Here is a 15,534-nt window from a genome sequence, read left to right on the forward strand (position 1 = left end):
TCTAGTCTAATACTTTTATATCTTTCACAGTGTTGGCTATTACTGGATATTACCTGATTTGTTTGCTTGCTAGCTTATTCTTTTTGCTGTTTATTATGTTTTTCCCTCTGCTGGAATATAAACTTCATGAGGACAGGGTCTGTCTTGTGTATTATTTATCTCTTCAGAGCCTAGAATACTACTTTTAGTTGGTTCTTAAAACATTTGTGTTGAGTAAATGAAGTATAGGCATGTAAGATTTACCTTGCTACAAGATTTTAATTAGTTAATTTTTTAGTTTTTTTTTTTTAAAGATTTTATTTTATTTGACAGAGCACAAGCAGAGGGAGAGAGAGGGAGAAGCAGGCTCCCTGCTGAGCAAGGAGCCCGATGTGGGACTCGATCCCAGGACCCTGGGATCATGACCCGGGCCGAAGGCAGCCGCTTAACTGAGCCACCCAGGCATCCCAATTTTTTAGTTTTTGAGTGAGCTCTACGCCCATCATGGGGCTTCAACTCACGACCCCAAGATGAAGAGTTGCGTGCTCTACTGACCGAGTCAGCCAGGCGCCCCACTTCGCTACAGGATTTTAAAGTCCTCCCTTAACATCATTTTCTCTTAAATGATCTCTTGAGCTGGAAGGAAAGCCTGAAGCATTTGTATTGGCATGTGCAGATTATTGTATAGCTTACAGGCGATGTGGACACCCAGGACAGCTTGCCTTTCTGTGTCCCCGGGGTCTCCCATGTCCAACCATGGGCTTCAGCAGACAAGGCTCTTGTCAGGGCTGGTGGGCTGTAGCTTACGGTAATGCCAGCTCTCTTCTGAGTCTCCATTCCCTCGTCGGTAGAGTGAGGGGTTTTATTAGATGATCTCAGAGACTTATTTTTCTTTTGGGTTTCAGGTCCCATGATTCAGTCCTATGAAGGGAAATTAATCCCACCCGTCCTTTTTACAAGGCACGATTGACAAATGAATTTAAGAATAACCCTTATCTTTTCCTGTCTGGATCTCTTGGAACTTGAAAAAAAAAGTTACTTTTAAGTGCATGGGTTTAGGGCAGGAAATGGGAAATGGTAATTTCCCTTCCCTTTGGAACTGGCAAGTGACTAGTTCTTGAATGAATGAAGCGCATTCCATAACATCCAAAAATAGATAAATACTTGAGATTGCAATTCCAAAATATCTGCAAGTGTGATTAGTGACTGTTCTCTGCTAAGAAGTACCTGGAGGTTTATCTTTTTGCTGATTCTTTTGGAATTTCGATCACCTCAATTGTGTGCCACCAAGTTGCAGAAAGCAGAATCAGGGACGAGAAATGACTCTGTGCACAACGAAGATGAGGACAACAAGCTAGAATTCGTTTGTTGTCTTCTAAAGCGATTAACTTCTCCCTTTTTTATTTTTATTTATTTTTTTTAATTTTAAGTAAACTGTGCCACACGTGGGGCTTGAACTCATGACCCTGCAATTAAGAGTTGCATGCTCTACCAGCTGAGCCAGTCAGGTGCCCCCCCTTTGTGATTGAATGCCAGAAGTATAAAGCACATCCATCGGTGGGGTGGGAATCTAATATGTGGAAATGGTTTAGAAGAAATCATTTCTCTATGCGAGAGTTCCACAGTGGCCTTGTTGGTGATGAGTCTTGGGGGTGGGGGGTTGCTGATTGTTGTTCTCATTGTTCCATACGCTCTTCCATTCCTTATTAAGATGCATGTCAAGACCAGGCTTGGGTGCCGGGGCCTGAAAACTCAGAATAACAATGAAAAGGTCAGGGCTGGTGGGGCAGCCAGCCTACGGCCAGGGATCCTGACTTCTGTCTTGTTGCTCTCATAATTCAAGGTCGGTGATGGTGGTTCCACCATTGTGTCCAGCTGGGTTGAATCGCAGCTCTGACCTTTGCTTGCTGTGTGCCCTAACCATGTCTGTGCCTTGGTCTCTGCATCTGTCAGAGTAAAATAAAGCTCAGGTCATGATCTCAGGGTCCTGGGATCGAGCCCTGCGTTGAGCTGCCCACTCAGCAGGGAGTCTTCTCCTCCCTCTCCTTTTCCCTCTGTCCCTCCCTGCCCCCCCACTCATGCTCTTTCTCGCCCGCTATCTCCCTCTCTCTCTAATAAATAAATAAAATCTTAAAAAAAAAAAAGTATGTACTGTGGAGGGATGTTGTGGGGATGAGGTGACCTGATGTCTATAAAGCACTCTGAGCAGCACTTGGAAAGCCTCATATGTAAGCTTTCACTGTCACTAATTGTTTCCTAATAATATTAATACTTGGAAGGAAAGACCTAGAAGAACTGGGGAGGCCACCCCTTCTTGTCCATTGTAATGTTCTCCTATCTCAGGACCCGTGGCAGCTGTAACAGATCCTGATGGGTATTGTTTTTGTATTTCAGATCACTTCTCTCCAGAGAATGTAAATGACACGGCCAAAGAAACATGCTTAAATTGGTTTTTCAAGATTGCTTCCATCAGGGAACTCATTCCAAGATTGTATCCTTTTTTTTTTTTTTGGTCTGATGATTTTAAAGATAGGCTGAAAGAGTTGCACCATTAATGGAAGCCATGTGATGGGACGCCCTGAAATTCCTGTTGAAAATTTTGTCCCGTTACGGTTGCTAGCTTGAAAATCCAGGGCCAGCCACATTGTCAAAGCCTTTGGACTCCTCTCTCCCCAAATAGTGTTCTGTTTTCTTTCTTTGAATATGATGCCATGTACCAGACTTTTGTTTCCTAGAGGAACATTCCCACATTAATTCTCTCAATTAAAATGCTTCATTTTTATGTGTTTTCTCTGGTTCCAAAAACTTGAAAGAACAGGGTCAGGCTTCCCTGCACAGATGCCAGTTTTGGAGAACAGAGTTTGACTTATACACAAATGAATCTTGGTTATCTAAAGTTCATTCTTTCCCCATAAAGCCTCGATGGGAAGTGCTCAAAACACAGTTTAAAACCTCAGCATGCAACTGTGAATCAGCATGCAATTTTTTCCCCAAAATGTATTTTAAATAAGTATGAAATCTTGAAAACCAACTATGGAAACCACAGGCTGTTAGCTAATGCAATTCTCTAGGCTGGTGAGAGCCATTGTGGTTCCGTGTCCAGAAGTCATGCTAAGTTCTGCTCATGAGTGGTCTTGTCTCTTTGCCATAGGGAACAGGCCATCTGGAAAATGTCTTCCTTAACAGGATGTTTTTGTAGTTATGTGGAAGCATCCATCCTGAAGTGTAACAAGTTCCTCTCCAAAACGTAAGGCTCTTCTTCAATGTCTAGAACCATAACATTTTCAAGAAGTCTCTCTCTCTCTCTCCCTCTCTCATACACACACACACACACACACACACACACGGCAGTGTAATAGCTATCATTCATTGGGGTACTTAGCATGTAGCAGACCTGGTGCTAAGCACCTTCCGTGCATTTTCTCCTCTGATCTAAGTGGAAACTTGATTAGGTAGAGATACCATTATAATTCCTATTTGATGGAGAAGAAAACTCAAGCTAGGAGAAGGTGATTGAGTGGTTCATGGAAGAATCCTCGCTTTGCCTTTAGTAGCTGTGTGGTCTTGGCAAGTTATGAAGCATCTCTGACCCTCAGTTTCCTCTTCTGTGAACAAGGCCATAAAAAGAGGTCGGTGAGGGTTTGTCGAGAGCACTGCCTGCCACCCAGTGGGCCTATGCTCACTATTTGCTGATGCTGCTGAAGATGGTGATGAAGATGCTGTCAGAAGCAAAAGCCTTTGCCCCTGAGCCCCATGCTCCTCTTGGGCCTTGTTTTGAGAGTAGTTTCCAGGGCTGGGAGAAACCAGATCTGTTTTCTGCAGAGCCAACAAAACGCTAGGTCATGTTGAATAGCCTGTAGATAATAAACTCCCTGAAGCCAGGGGCCAACTCCTGGTGCTTCATAGTGAAGTCTTTTCATTGGGTTTAGAATGTGTACCAAATATACTTGATTTGGATCTAAGGATGTCTGGGGTATTTTTTAGGAATAATATGAACTGGTTTTCAGAATTAATTGATTCTTAATGCCCTGAAAAGAAATTATTTTGCCTCACCATTTGGGAAGGTAATGCCTGAGGCAGAGGCAAGTCCCAGGTTGCAGGAGAAATAAATCAGTCACAGTTCACATTGATGGGGGATTGCTGATGCCAGCCTGAGGTGCCAGGAGTTGGGTGCCAGGAAGGAGTGGGGCAGAGGACGGTAAGTTAGTGCCGAAGGAATATAGACACGGCGAGAACATCGAGAAGATCAGGAGTGACCAGCAGATGGAAAATAACTGGGGGACGAAAACTGTTAAACCAATAAAATAAATATGACCTCAAACGGGCAAAAAAGGAAAGGTTAGACTCCAGTCCCATGCAAATGGTAAAGATGATAGAAGCCACTCAATGAGTGAATTGTGTCCAGAGAGACTTTTGTTACATTGCCTTAGAAAAATGCCAACTTTGGCCTTGGTTTGTCTCTGAACCTTGATTCTTTTTGTGCCCCCCCCCCCTACATTGAGGAAGTGTAGCTTTATCTTTAGGTTAAAAATAAAAGAACAGTGATTGCTCCCATTGGGTGTAATGCTGCCCTCTTTTTGTTCCTAACAGGGGGATTTCAGAATGTCTGCCCCGGCTGACGTGCATGATTCGCGGGATCGGAGACCCGCTCGTGTCCGTGTACGCCAGGGCCTATCTGTGCCGGGTAGGTGGCGTCGGGTCCCCACGCGCTCACAGACGGGGCTGCCGCCCGTCTCCTTCACGTAGGCTTCTGCTGCCCGGCACCTCACAAGTCACTACAAGAAGGACTTCATTAGCTAATTTTAGAACACGGCTCTTCCACGGAAAGCAGAGCTGTAGGATTTCTTCTAAAAATTAATTTTAAAGTAGGCCCACTTACCGTCACTCTAATTAGGGTGCGTCTAAGGTCATCTTCATACAAATGAACTGGTTTTCAGAATTAATTGTTTCTCCAGTTCTTGCTGGGAGGGAGGCTCCCAAGGCCTCTTGGCTGATAGGCTGCTTTTCATTGACTCGAAATCGGCTTTCCTTTTGTCTTGGATCGGGTTGTTTTATTAGTTTCTCTGTTCCCACATTCAGGAGTTGGCGCAGGGTGCGAGTTGGTGGGGGCTGTCGGGCAGGGTGAGGTGCCACTTGCAATGACAGGTGTCAGGGTTTGTGCAGCCCAGCCACAGAGGGCTCCCGGCCTCTCTCTCTAGCTGTTCAGACTGGGGAGGTGGTCCTGGTTGTAGATCACTTAGCCTTTTTCTCTCTCAAAGCACCATGAAGCTTCTATTTCAGACTTTTTCATTTATGAAAAATGCAACCCATGGAGAGTTTCTGGTTAATTCTTCTTCAACTCCCATGGGGGCTTTGCAGCCATCAGCTTGCCCTGGGAGTCGTCCTTGCTAGTCCCGTCAGCATTCTTCACCTCAAGGAGGGCTTAATGCCCCTCTTTTGTAGGGTCCTGATGAACTGCAGACTTCTTTGAGGACAAAGCTACAGGGCCTCCCCCAGCCCTTGCCAGTGATCATTCCTATTTGTAAATCAGAAGGCGAGAACCGGTAGCCTTTGACTGACTTTACGTGACATCTAGCAAGTGACAGAAGCCCTGTGGTGTCAATGTCGCAAAGAAATCAGACAGTGCCCTCAGAGTGAATAGCAAACATCCTTATGAAGGACACTTTTTATAGGTCTGTTCCCTGATACCAGGAAGGAAAGAAAAACCTTTTCACTTGAGGGCAACCTAGTCCCTGTTGGTAACAGAGGCCAGAGTGTTTAGGCCCTGCCATCTGCTTGAAACTTGGGGTGGGTTTTTTTCATACAGGAATATCAGATATGTTTCCTAGAGCTTCAGCTTTGGAATATATTGAAGCATGAATATTCCTCCTGGGTCCGTGTTTGCTAAGGGCCTACTGTGTGCAGAACACTGTTGGGTCCTGTGGGGGAGATGCAAGGATATTGTCATTTGCATATTTGTGTTCCACAGCCTTTCCCCTCATCGGACATAGCACATTATTCGACTCCCCAGTTGGATAATAGAGTAATAAAAGACTTAGAGTCACTGTGTGTATTAATGAGGATGATTCTGGTTATTGAAGAGAAATCAAAAAGGTGGAAATGTACATTCTTTGCAGACCTGTTGAGTTGTAAAGTTGGAAGTAAGTTGCACAGGTTGGGGGAAAGATCATGTTTCTGGTTTATAAAATGGCACATGTTTCTGGTTTATAAAATGGCACAAACTTTAAACTTTGGTGATGATGAACCCATCCCAAGAAGACTGGTGATAAAATGCAGTCTTGTCTGTGGAAATCATCTTTGTCAACCCAGGCTTTGCATCAGTTGCCCAGGTTGGGTAGCTACTAAGTCTCTTGACATAAAAGAATAAGAGACAGTCTGCATTCTTTCAGCTGCAAGCGGCAAAAACCCAGTTCATACTATTTTAAGCAAAGAGGAGGGTTATTGGCTTGTGTGTCTAAAGAATCTAGGGGTAGCTCAGGCATGGCTAGATCCAGGGTCTTCAGAGTGTTGTCAAGAACTGTGCTCTCCTTCGTCACTCAGCTCGGCTGTCCTCTGTGTTGACTTCATTCTGTGGCTTATTCAGCAGCCCCAGGCTCCCATCCTCCTAACTGAACCCCAGTGGAAGGAGAACCTTAGAAATGCCAGCCAGAGTCTCAGGGCTCTCAATGAGCCATTTTGGGTTACTTGCCCATCCACAGACTGTGGCCATGGGATGTGATATGCCCACTGAACAGGCCTGGGTCATGTGCCCACCCCTGGACCTCAGGGTGGGGTGGATCCGGCTCCTCCACAGACCTCATGGTCTGAGAGGGAGGTTTGCTTCCCCAAATACAAATCCAACTTGCTGATACCAGAAATAGGAAATGCATGCCAGGCAGGTGGAAACAGCAGATGGGAATCATGAGCTACTACCCTTGCTACTCTGGGTAGAAATCTTTCAGACCCAAGCAGATTTCCAAGCTGCTCATTTGTCTTGATGGAAATAAATAAATAAAACACAGAAAAGCAGTGAGTGGGCAGGGCGTGGGGGGGAGCTCGAAGCTGTTTATTAAAGGAAAGTATGATTAACTCCTCTGCTAAGTCACGGTCTCTTCAGCTCATCACCATTGCTTGTCCACTGGGCCTTCCTTTGCTGTCGCCTAACAGATAATTACTGTCTCTTCTACGATATGATTAAGTGGAAGGAAAGACAATAGAACACAGTAGAACTGTGTTCTGACATTTGTTGTTAGTTTTTTTTTTTTTAATCTACTGCTTGTCCTTGAAAACATCCTCAATAGCCATGGAGCTGCCCTTGGAATTTAGCACCGCAGTGGATCTCGCATAATTCTTCTCAAAGGAATTCTTCACAGTCTGTAAAAAAAAAATCATTATTGTTAATCTTCATGACCTCAAGTAGGGGGAGGTGAGTGGCAGAAATCTGTCCCCATTTGAAGAAATCGGGTCCCAGAGAAGCACCTTCTCCTACAAAGTTGTTTTTGTGCTAAAGCAGCAACTTGGAATTGAGGTGTATCTGAGGGGCTTGGTTTAAAGAACACGATGCTTTTGTTTTGAACACATGAAACACATGAACTCCCCTCCATAGCTCATACCTTTATTTTTCCATCCGGCCCCAGGGCTCTGGCTGCCTTCTCTAGGATTAGCACATTTTTTTCGGCTGGCAATTTTACAGTCTGTTTTTTAAGCAATGAATGCGGGAGCAAGTGGGTTATAGCATTGTTATGCTTCATGCTCGTATTGTATAAAATTGCTTAAAATACGTTAAAAACTTGTCTGCTTCCATGACTGCCCAGCAAAGAATGAATCTGTGTATTTTAACAATGTAACAGTGAAGTCCCAGCTGACCCTCTTCCGCACCAGAGTCTTTTTTGCTTCATTTAATAAAAGTGCAGCCACATGTGTGTTTATCATTTTTTTTGAGAGCAAGAGAATGCTGTATACACAATCTTTTTTTTTTTAAAGATTTTATTTATTTATTAGAGACACAGCGAGAGAGGGAACACAAGTGGGGGGAGTGGGAGAGGGAGAAGCAGACTCCCCGCGGAGCAGGGAGCCCGATGCGGGGCTCGATCCCAGGACCCTGGGACCATGACCTGAGCCGAAGGCAGACGCTTAACAACTGAGCCACCCAGACGCCCCCTGTATACACAGTCTTAAGAGTACATTCTTCCTTTGTGCCATATTGATTTGTTCTCTTGGTCATCTATTCAGAAATACATTCATTACCTTTGGGAAATTGCAAAAATGATTACTGCAAATGTTGCCTTTTTTTTTCCATTAAAAATAACTTCTGTGGTTTTTCTTATAAAAGCATCCATGCTTCTTGAATAAGAAAACAGATAAGGAAAAAGAATAAAAACTTTCTGGACTTCTCTGTGCCTACGTTTATTTCCGTGTATGTTTTTAATTTATAACAACGACATCCTACCGTATATATTCTTTGCAACCTGTTTTTCCATAGTCAAGGTAGTTTCTTTTGTTTGGCTCCAGGTGGGAATGGAAGTGGCTCCACATCTCAAAGAAAGCCTGAATAAGAACTTTTTTGACTTCCTCCTCACATTCAAACAGGTAAGAGAACACTGGCAGAACAGCTCATTGACATAAGAGTTACACGATCTTGAATTCACAAAACCCAGTTGGATTTCTAAGTTGAGATTGCCTTAAAGCCCTTTAAATGTGTAAACCCTCGAAAATTACACTCAAGTCTGTTAGACAATTAAAATGTGTTGATTGTACTGAATAAGCAGAGAGAATTAATATGCATGTGTTAACAGGAAATGTCTCCAGTTGATCAGCCTTTCTTCCTCGCATCTGCGGGCTCCATTTTTATCAGGTTATTTCTTTGCACAGCGCACATTCCCAAAACAGCTCAGCCTGGGGACATGGGAAACTTTCTGTGTGTTTTTTCTAGTTTAAAAAAAAAACAAAACAAAACCGAGAAACCAGGCTATTTCTCTCGGGGCCATCCAAATGCTTACAAGTATGCACAGTCTGCGAGTTACATGCTCTTCGTTTATTATTATTCCCTTCCTTTTCTGAGTGTTTATTCGGTCTCCTCTAGATTCATGGGGATACGGTTCAGAACCAGCTGGTGGTCCAGGGAGTGGAGCTGTTGTCCTACCTGCCCTTGTACTCGCCTGCTATGGACTGGATCTTCCAGTGCATCTCCTACCATGCCCCCGAGGTAACTGCCGTGTGGCATCAGCGTGAAGTTCACACGGAGGAGAAATGCTGGGGCTCCCTGCTCTTCCATATAGTGTCGTAATGACCTCTCCATCTATGTGCCCGGTCACGTCAACAGGGTTTTCCGTAACAGCGACAACCATACTGCTGCTAGCCACCCGATCCACAGGGCTCACTGTGGTGGCCGGTGCTGTGCACTGTGCTTCTCCTAGATTGTTTTGTTACCAGTGCTGGAGGGACGCTCAGCCAGGGCGGACAGACACCTCTGACAGGTCGCGGAGCTCGAAGGTGGTGGTGACTGGGCATGCACTGTGCAGTGTGGCTCCAGGGCCAGTGGGTTTCATCACCTCTTCACTAACCTTCATGACCCCCTCTCGTGTTTGTGATAATCCAGGAAGTCGGTAGAGCAGATAATAGTTGCCTTATTTTACAGAGGGAAAGTGAAACTCAGGTGTGTGATTGCGTTGATAAGATTTTTTTCTGTTTTTTTTTTTTTTAAGATTTTATTATTTGAGAGAGAGAGAGAATAAGCAGGGGGAGGGAGAGGGAGAAGCAGACTCCTGGCTGAGCAGGGAGCCCCAGTGCTGGGCTCAATCCTAGGACCCTGAGATCATGACCTGACCTGAAGGGAGACACTTAACTGACTAAACCCTCTTTTTTTTTTTTTTTTTTTGTCTAATTGAAGTATTGTTAGGAATTAAAATACAGTCGGAATCATAGCAGAAATATTTTTTTCTTACCCAAGACTGAGAAGTAGAACATCAGTTCCAGTTCGCATAATAACCACCATGATGGATGAAGCTTCTTCAACAGATGGTTCAGAATTTATCCTTTGGGGAGGAAGGAAAGGGGTCTTGCTACAAAACAAGGATGCATAGTGCAGAGCAAAATTCAGGTACACCTGCCTTTTCACAGAGGCTGTAAACATATTGACACCCTAAAGAAAGAGAAAAAAGGACCTGACTTTGATTAAGCACTCCCACTTTTAAGAATATCATGTAGAGGGGCACCTGGGTGGCTCAGTCGGTGGAGCGTCTGCCTTCAGCTCAGGTCATGATCCCGGGGTGTTGGGATTGAGCCCCACATCGGGCTTCTCGTTCTGCGGCGGGGGGGGGGGGGGGGGGGGGCTGCTTCTCCCTCTGCCCCTGCTCATGTGCTCTCTCTCTCAAATAAATAAAATCTTAAAAAAAAATCACGTAAACATAATTGGACAAGTGCATAAAGATGCAGGCACGCACCTGTACATACAGATGTGTGGGTTGTTCGGGCTGGCCCAGCATCAGAAACAGCCATCACGAGGGGATTGGGTAGATTGTGGAATCCATATAGATTCAGTGAAATGTGACAGGGCCCACTTACAATGATGGAGGACCACGATGTGCATATGGACCTAAGGGTGCTCACAATAATTGGTGAGTCACAAAAGGAGGTTATACACCTTGCTCTGTGTGTCCTCAGTGGTAGCATGGCCTAGTGTTCAAGTGTGGGCCCTGGAGTCGGAATGCCTGGGTTTGATTCCCAGATCCATTGCTTACAGCTGTCAGGACAGAGGCACAGCCAAGTCTCTAACCACTCTGAGCCTTTTTTTCTTCATCTGTGAAATGGAGCTTTAATTCTTTTTTTTTTTTTTACACGGGTGGCATAGGACGATCCATTTGCGTTGCTTGGTGGAGTGCCCCACACATAGTACTGGGGCGTTTGTTGTGTTGTCGGGATTGCAAACATGATTTTTATATCTGCATGCGAGAACTGGGGAGGAGGTATGTCAAAATATCACTGGAAGGTGAGATTTTGCATCATCTTAACTTAGTTTCTTGGCCTACCGGTGCCTTCTAACTTTCCAACCAAATGTGCTGCTTTCCTTACATTTTAATTTTCCCAAATCCTAAAGTATGAGGGGAAAAATAGGAGCATCTTATATTTCAGGTGACTTTTTTTTTTTTAACCATTAAGTTGATTTTAAATCAAGTCAGTATGAATGGAAGATTGTTTGAAAGGCCTTCAGGAGAGGGGGGCACGAGCCTGAGTGTAGAAAGAGAGCCTCCCGACCTGTTCAGCTGAGTGACTGAAACAGGAGCAGGATTGACGTGTTTGAAAATGGGAACACTTAGGTTTTTTTCTCCTTAACAAAAGGCCAAATTGGATTAAAACAAAAGGTACCTGTCATAAGGCATTCTTCCTTTTATTTTAAGCACCAGTAATCTCAAAGGATGGCAGAAGCTGGGAATAGAGGTTTCCCGGGGAGTAAAACTCTAGGAAATCATTACAGAGCCAGAAGAAGTGATTAAAAAAATTAGGTCACCTGAATAATAATAAACTCTGATTCTTGGGGCACTTAAATAAGGAACTTGCAACGTCTCATTAAAAAAATGTTAATCATTTTCAAAATGCAGAAGAATCAATGTCCAGGTAGAAGGTGGTGTTGAAAATGCGTGTGTCTGATGCCTAAAAACTCTCCGAGTGGCTGGGATGTGTCACTTGGGGAGTTAGGCTGTGCCTCCAAAGCAGGGGATTGTCTGTCTGGCTACGGCCGCTGGTAATATATAGGACAGGCAAGCAAGATGGGGGGAAAGGAGAAAAGCCTTCAGCTACGAATATGTCATATGAAATTTCAGATTGAAATTGAAATCCCAAATCCCCAGGAAAAAAAAATCAGGGAGTGATTATTCAGAAAGGCTTTTTTGTTGTTGTTTGAAGACAGGATTTTTTTCTTTCCCCCTTATACAACTAAAATAAAATGATAGTAAGTAAAAAATGGATTTATGCCCCGAATTTCAGGCACATCCTGCACAGGAGAAAAGTAACCATTTCACAAGATCTGGTTTTGGGTGGTGAAAACAAATCCCTTGGTAAGCTTCTCAGCATTTCAGCAGCTTTTCGTTCATTGGGGGTGGCATGGAAGGTGTAGAAGGAAAAAGGCCTGGTCCTGGACATGAGTGGTGAGTCTCGTCTGACAGGGAATCCCATGTGGTCTTCACTAAACCCGAGAGGTGCAGGTTGTAAATGTTGGATGAGTGAAGAGGCAGGTGCACCAGTAGAGGCTGGGGTGGGCAGTTGGGCAGACCTGGGTTCAGACTATGGCTGTGTTGCCTTGGGCTACTTGACGTCTTTTACCCGCTGTAAAATGGGGCTAATAAAAGAAGCTTCCTTGAAGGGCTGTCATGGAGTGACCATGATAGTGCCCATCTGTGCGTGGCCAAGGGATGGGGGCACCAGGCAAAGGGGGCAGCTGCCATCCTTATGTTTGGACTCACTGAAGCAGATGGGGTCTGGGCTGACTTGAAAATCAGGAAATAAGCAGGGGTGGGGTGGGGTGGGGTGGGGTGGGGGGGAGGGCGGGCCAAGGGAAGGGACTGAGGCAAGTAAGAGGCATAATAAGGAGACCAGCCTTACTGGAGAAGAGTGAGAAATTAGGCTGGTTTGCAGAGGTTGTTGAACATAACGTGGTGGAGATGAGGCAGCTCTTGGAGATTTTTGATCAGGAGAATGATTTGAAACAAGCGGTACTTGAAGATCAAACTGGCAGAAGCAGACCAGACAGATCAGAAAAAGGAGAAGGGTTGGTAGCTGTGGCAAAAAAATGAGACAGAATGGATAGGAGAGAATTTCCTAATCAGAAAACATTTATTAATAAAAATACATACGGAGGAGCGCTTGGGTGGCTCAGTGGGTTGAGCATCCGACTCTTGATTTCAGCTCAGGTCATGATCTTGGGGTCCTGGGATCGCCCCCACTGGGCTCTGTGCTCGGTGGGGAGTCTGCTTGGGGTTCTCCCTCTCCCTCTCCCCGCTCACATGCTCAGTCTCTCTTGCTCTCTCCCTCCTTCTCTTTAAAATAAACAAATTAAAAAAATGTATTCATATTTAGAAAAGACAGAAAAGTAAAAAGGCGAAAAACAGCCACCTAAAATCCTGCTATATTAACATTTTGATAGGTTTCCGTATTAATATTTCTCTGTCCACTCTGGCTTTAGCTCTGTATTTTTATTTTATAGATGAGGATTTTTGTATGCATAATTTTATGGTGCTTTTCCCTCACTTAACGTTAAAACGAATACCTGTTGTTGAAGTTCTCTGACCCTCAGTCATGTCAGGAAGTGTTCAGCGTTGGGTTTGTTGGGTGTGATGAATGGAGGAGGGAGGAGGATGCTAAGCTTTAGAGCCCTTCACACAGTCACCTCTTTCTGAGGCTCACTGGGGACCAAGCCCTGTTTTAGTTCCTTTAGTTGGGCCACCTTACTTCATTTTCAGCTTCCCTAGGCTAGGTATCATTGTCATCCTCATTTTATAGATGAGGCACCTGAGGCTCACAACTTGTTAAGGTCACACAACTGGAAAGAGTCAAAGCCATTTAGCCATGTTGGCCGTAACTCTGAACCCAGCAGATGTGTTCTCTAAACTCCTCAACTCTTTCTTTCTGGATAACTCTTGTTACTGGTTACACTTAAGGAGGGACTAACAAATCGACTCATGGGACTGTTACCTAATGGGCAAACTATAAATTGCACTTTATTCTAAAATGTGGGGCACCTGGGTGGCTCAGTCAGTTAAGCGTCTGACTTTGGCTCAGGTCATGATCCCCAGGTCCTGGGATGGAGCCCCACATCGGGCTCCCTACTCAGCGGGGAGTCTGTCTGTCCATCTCCCCCAGCTCGTGCTCTCACTATCTCTCTCTCTTAAATAAATAAATAAAATCTTTAAAATAAATAAATAAAATCTTTAAAATAAATAAATAAATAAATATTCTAAAATGTGAGGCTGGTAATGCCAGTCTAAACTAGCCTTAGCCATTGCTGAATCCCTCTGATGCGTATAGGTGTATCATTTTCGTTCTTTTGAATTAGGAAAAGTTCCCAGTGAAAGAGAAATGATGAAAAATTTAAAAATTTCTCCTTTTAATTCCTGGAGTATAGGATTTCTTTTTATTCACATTGAAATATTTTCTTTGAGACTTGAGCATATCAAGTCTGGACTGGAGGGAAGGGGCATATGATTTTGCCCACCCTTTACGTGTTTGCTTCATTTAGAAAAATAAGGAAAATATGATACACATATCACTTAATTCTCTGTTTTGTTTGTTTTATGAAGCAGTACTTGTAAATACTGATTGGAAGGTTATGTAGTAAAAGCAGGAATACAAATCTGGGAGCTGCATATGAGTCCATCTCAGTTTAGAAAGCAGAAGTGAGGTATCAGCTCAACTTCTTTAGTTTTACCTATACTTTTGAAGTACGTAAATAACCCTCATCTGGAGATAACCTTAAAGATCCAGTAGTTAAATACGGTGGTGGTTATAGACATCCATATATGTTAGTGAAATGTCACAAAGACATACCCTTCCCCCGTAGTAAAGTGTGAATGGAAAACCTGGTGAAATATTCTAATTAATTGTGTTATCCCAACATCACTTTCCTTGCTTTGATAACACACTCGAGTTAAATAAGATGTCACCATTGGGGGGAGCCAGGTGACTGGTACCCAGGACCTTCTCTATTATTTTTATAATCTTTTATGGGTCTAATTCGCTCAAAATAAAAAAGGCTTAAAAATCTATCAGGAGCAATCTGAACAGTAGTGTTATATGCATGGTAGGGATTCCTCAGCCATTAAAAAGAATGAGGCAGATGCGTGTGTGTAGTTACACGGGAAGAGTGAAGCCCATGCTGGATTCTTGAGTCAAAACGGCAAGTTGTGCCCCAAAGTGTATATGACTGTTCATTTTTGTAAGACAAAAAAACCCAAACTGGACTTTTATAATAAAAGCTATATATTCACAAGGTATAAACAAAGGCCTAAAAAGAAACATGAAAATGTTGACACTGGTGATCACTAGGAAGCAGGAGTTGGGAGGGAAGGCATTTGCATTTTGCTTAACCGCACGGCGGTAGTGTTTGAGCATTTTTTCCGTAATAAGCATTTCTTATTTTTACAGTTTTTATTTTATTTTTTATTTTATGTTTTTTAAAGGTTTATTAGAGGGTGGGGGGAGGGAGGGGCAGATGGAGAAAGAGAGAGAACCTCAAGCAGACTCCGCGCTGAGCATGGAGCCCGATGTGGGGCTCCATCTCATGACCCTGAGGTCATAACCTGAGCCAAAACCAAGAGTTGGATGCTTACTCGACTAAGCCACCTAAGCGACCCTATTTTTGTAGTTTCTGTGAAAAACAAATGAATAGATAAATGAGACGTAGGGGCCGTCCAAGTCTCTTGCACCTTCAAGTTCTGATGTGTGTATACAAGCTAATATGCTAAGCTGCACATTTTCCTAGTTCATCCCAGCCAACAGGCTTGTTTCGGTCTCAGTCTGGTTTGAACTGTTGTTTATCTCGTTCTTGCCAAAGGTAATCGATCCTGTTACTTCTCAGAAAAAAAA

At 43.8% G+C, this 15,534-nt stretch overlaps 1 protein-coding gene across 5 annotated transcripts in view; it reads left to right on the forward strand.

Annotated features, from left to right (window-relative positions):
• Positions 1-15,534, forward strand: part of VPS35L (VPS35 endosomal protein sorting factor like) — a 118,444-nt gene that overhangs the window by 40,008 nt on the left and 62,902 nt on the right. For all 5 annotated transcript variants that reach the window (XR_003522932.2, XM_027610275.2, XM_027610276.2 and 2 more), the window contains 5 exons: positions 2,374-2,470; positions 3,179-3,226; positions 4,570-4,663; positions 8,470-8,547; positions 9,041-9,163. Coding sequence is in view for 4 of the 5 variants with exons in the window: in XM_027610275.2 (XP_027466076.1) it covers positions 2,374-2,470; positions 3,179-3,226; positions 4,570-4,663; positions 8,470-8,547; positions 9,041-9,163 (440 nt within the window). In the remaining variant the exon portion in view is untranslated. The remainder of the gene's footprint in view (positions 1-2,373; positions 2,471-3,178; positions 3,227-4,569; positions 4,664-8,469; positions 8,548-9,040; positions 9,164-15,534) is intronic.

This window comes from Zalophus californianus, chromosome 10, assembly GCF_009762305.2.
Source record: "Zalophus californianus isolate mZalCal1 chromosome 10, mZalCal1.pri.v2, whole genome shotgun sequence".
In the NCBI taxonomy this organism is placed as follows: Eukaryota; Metazoa; Chordata; class Mammalia; order Carnivora; family Otariidae; genus Zalophus; species Zalophus californianus.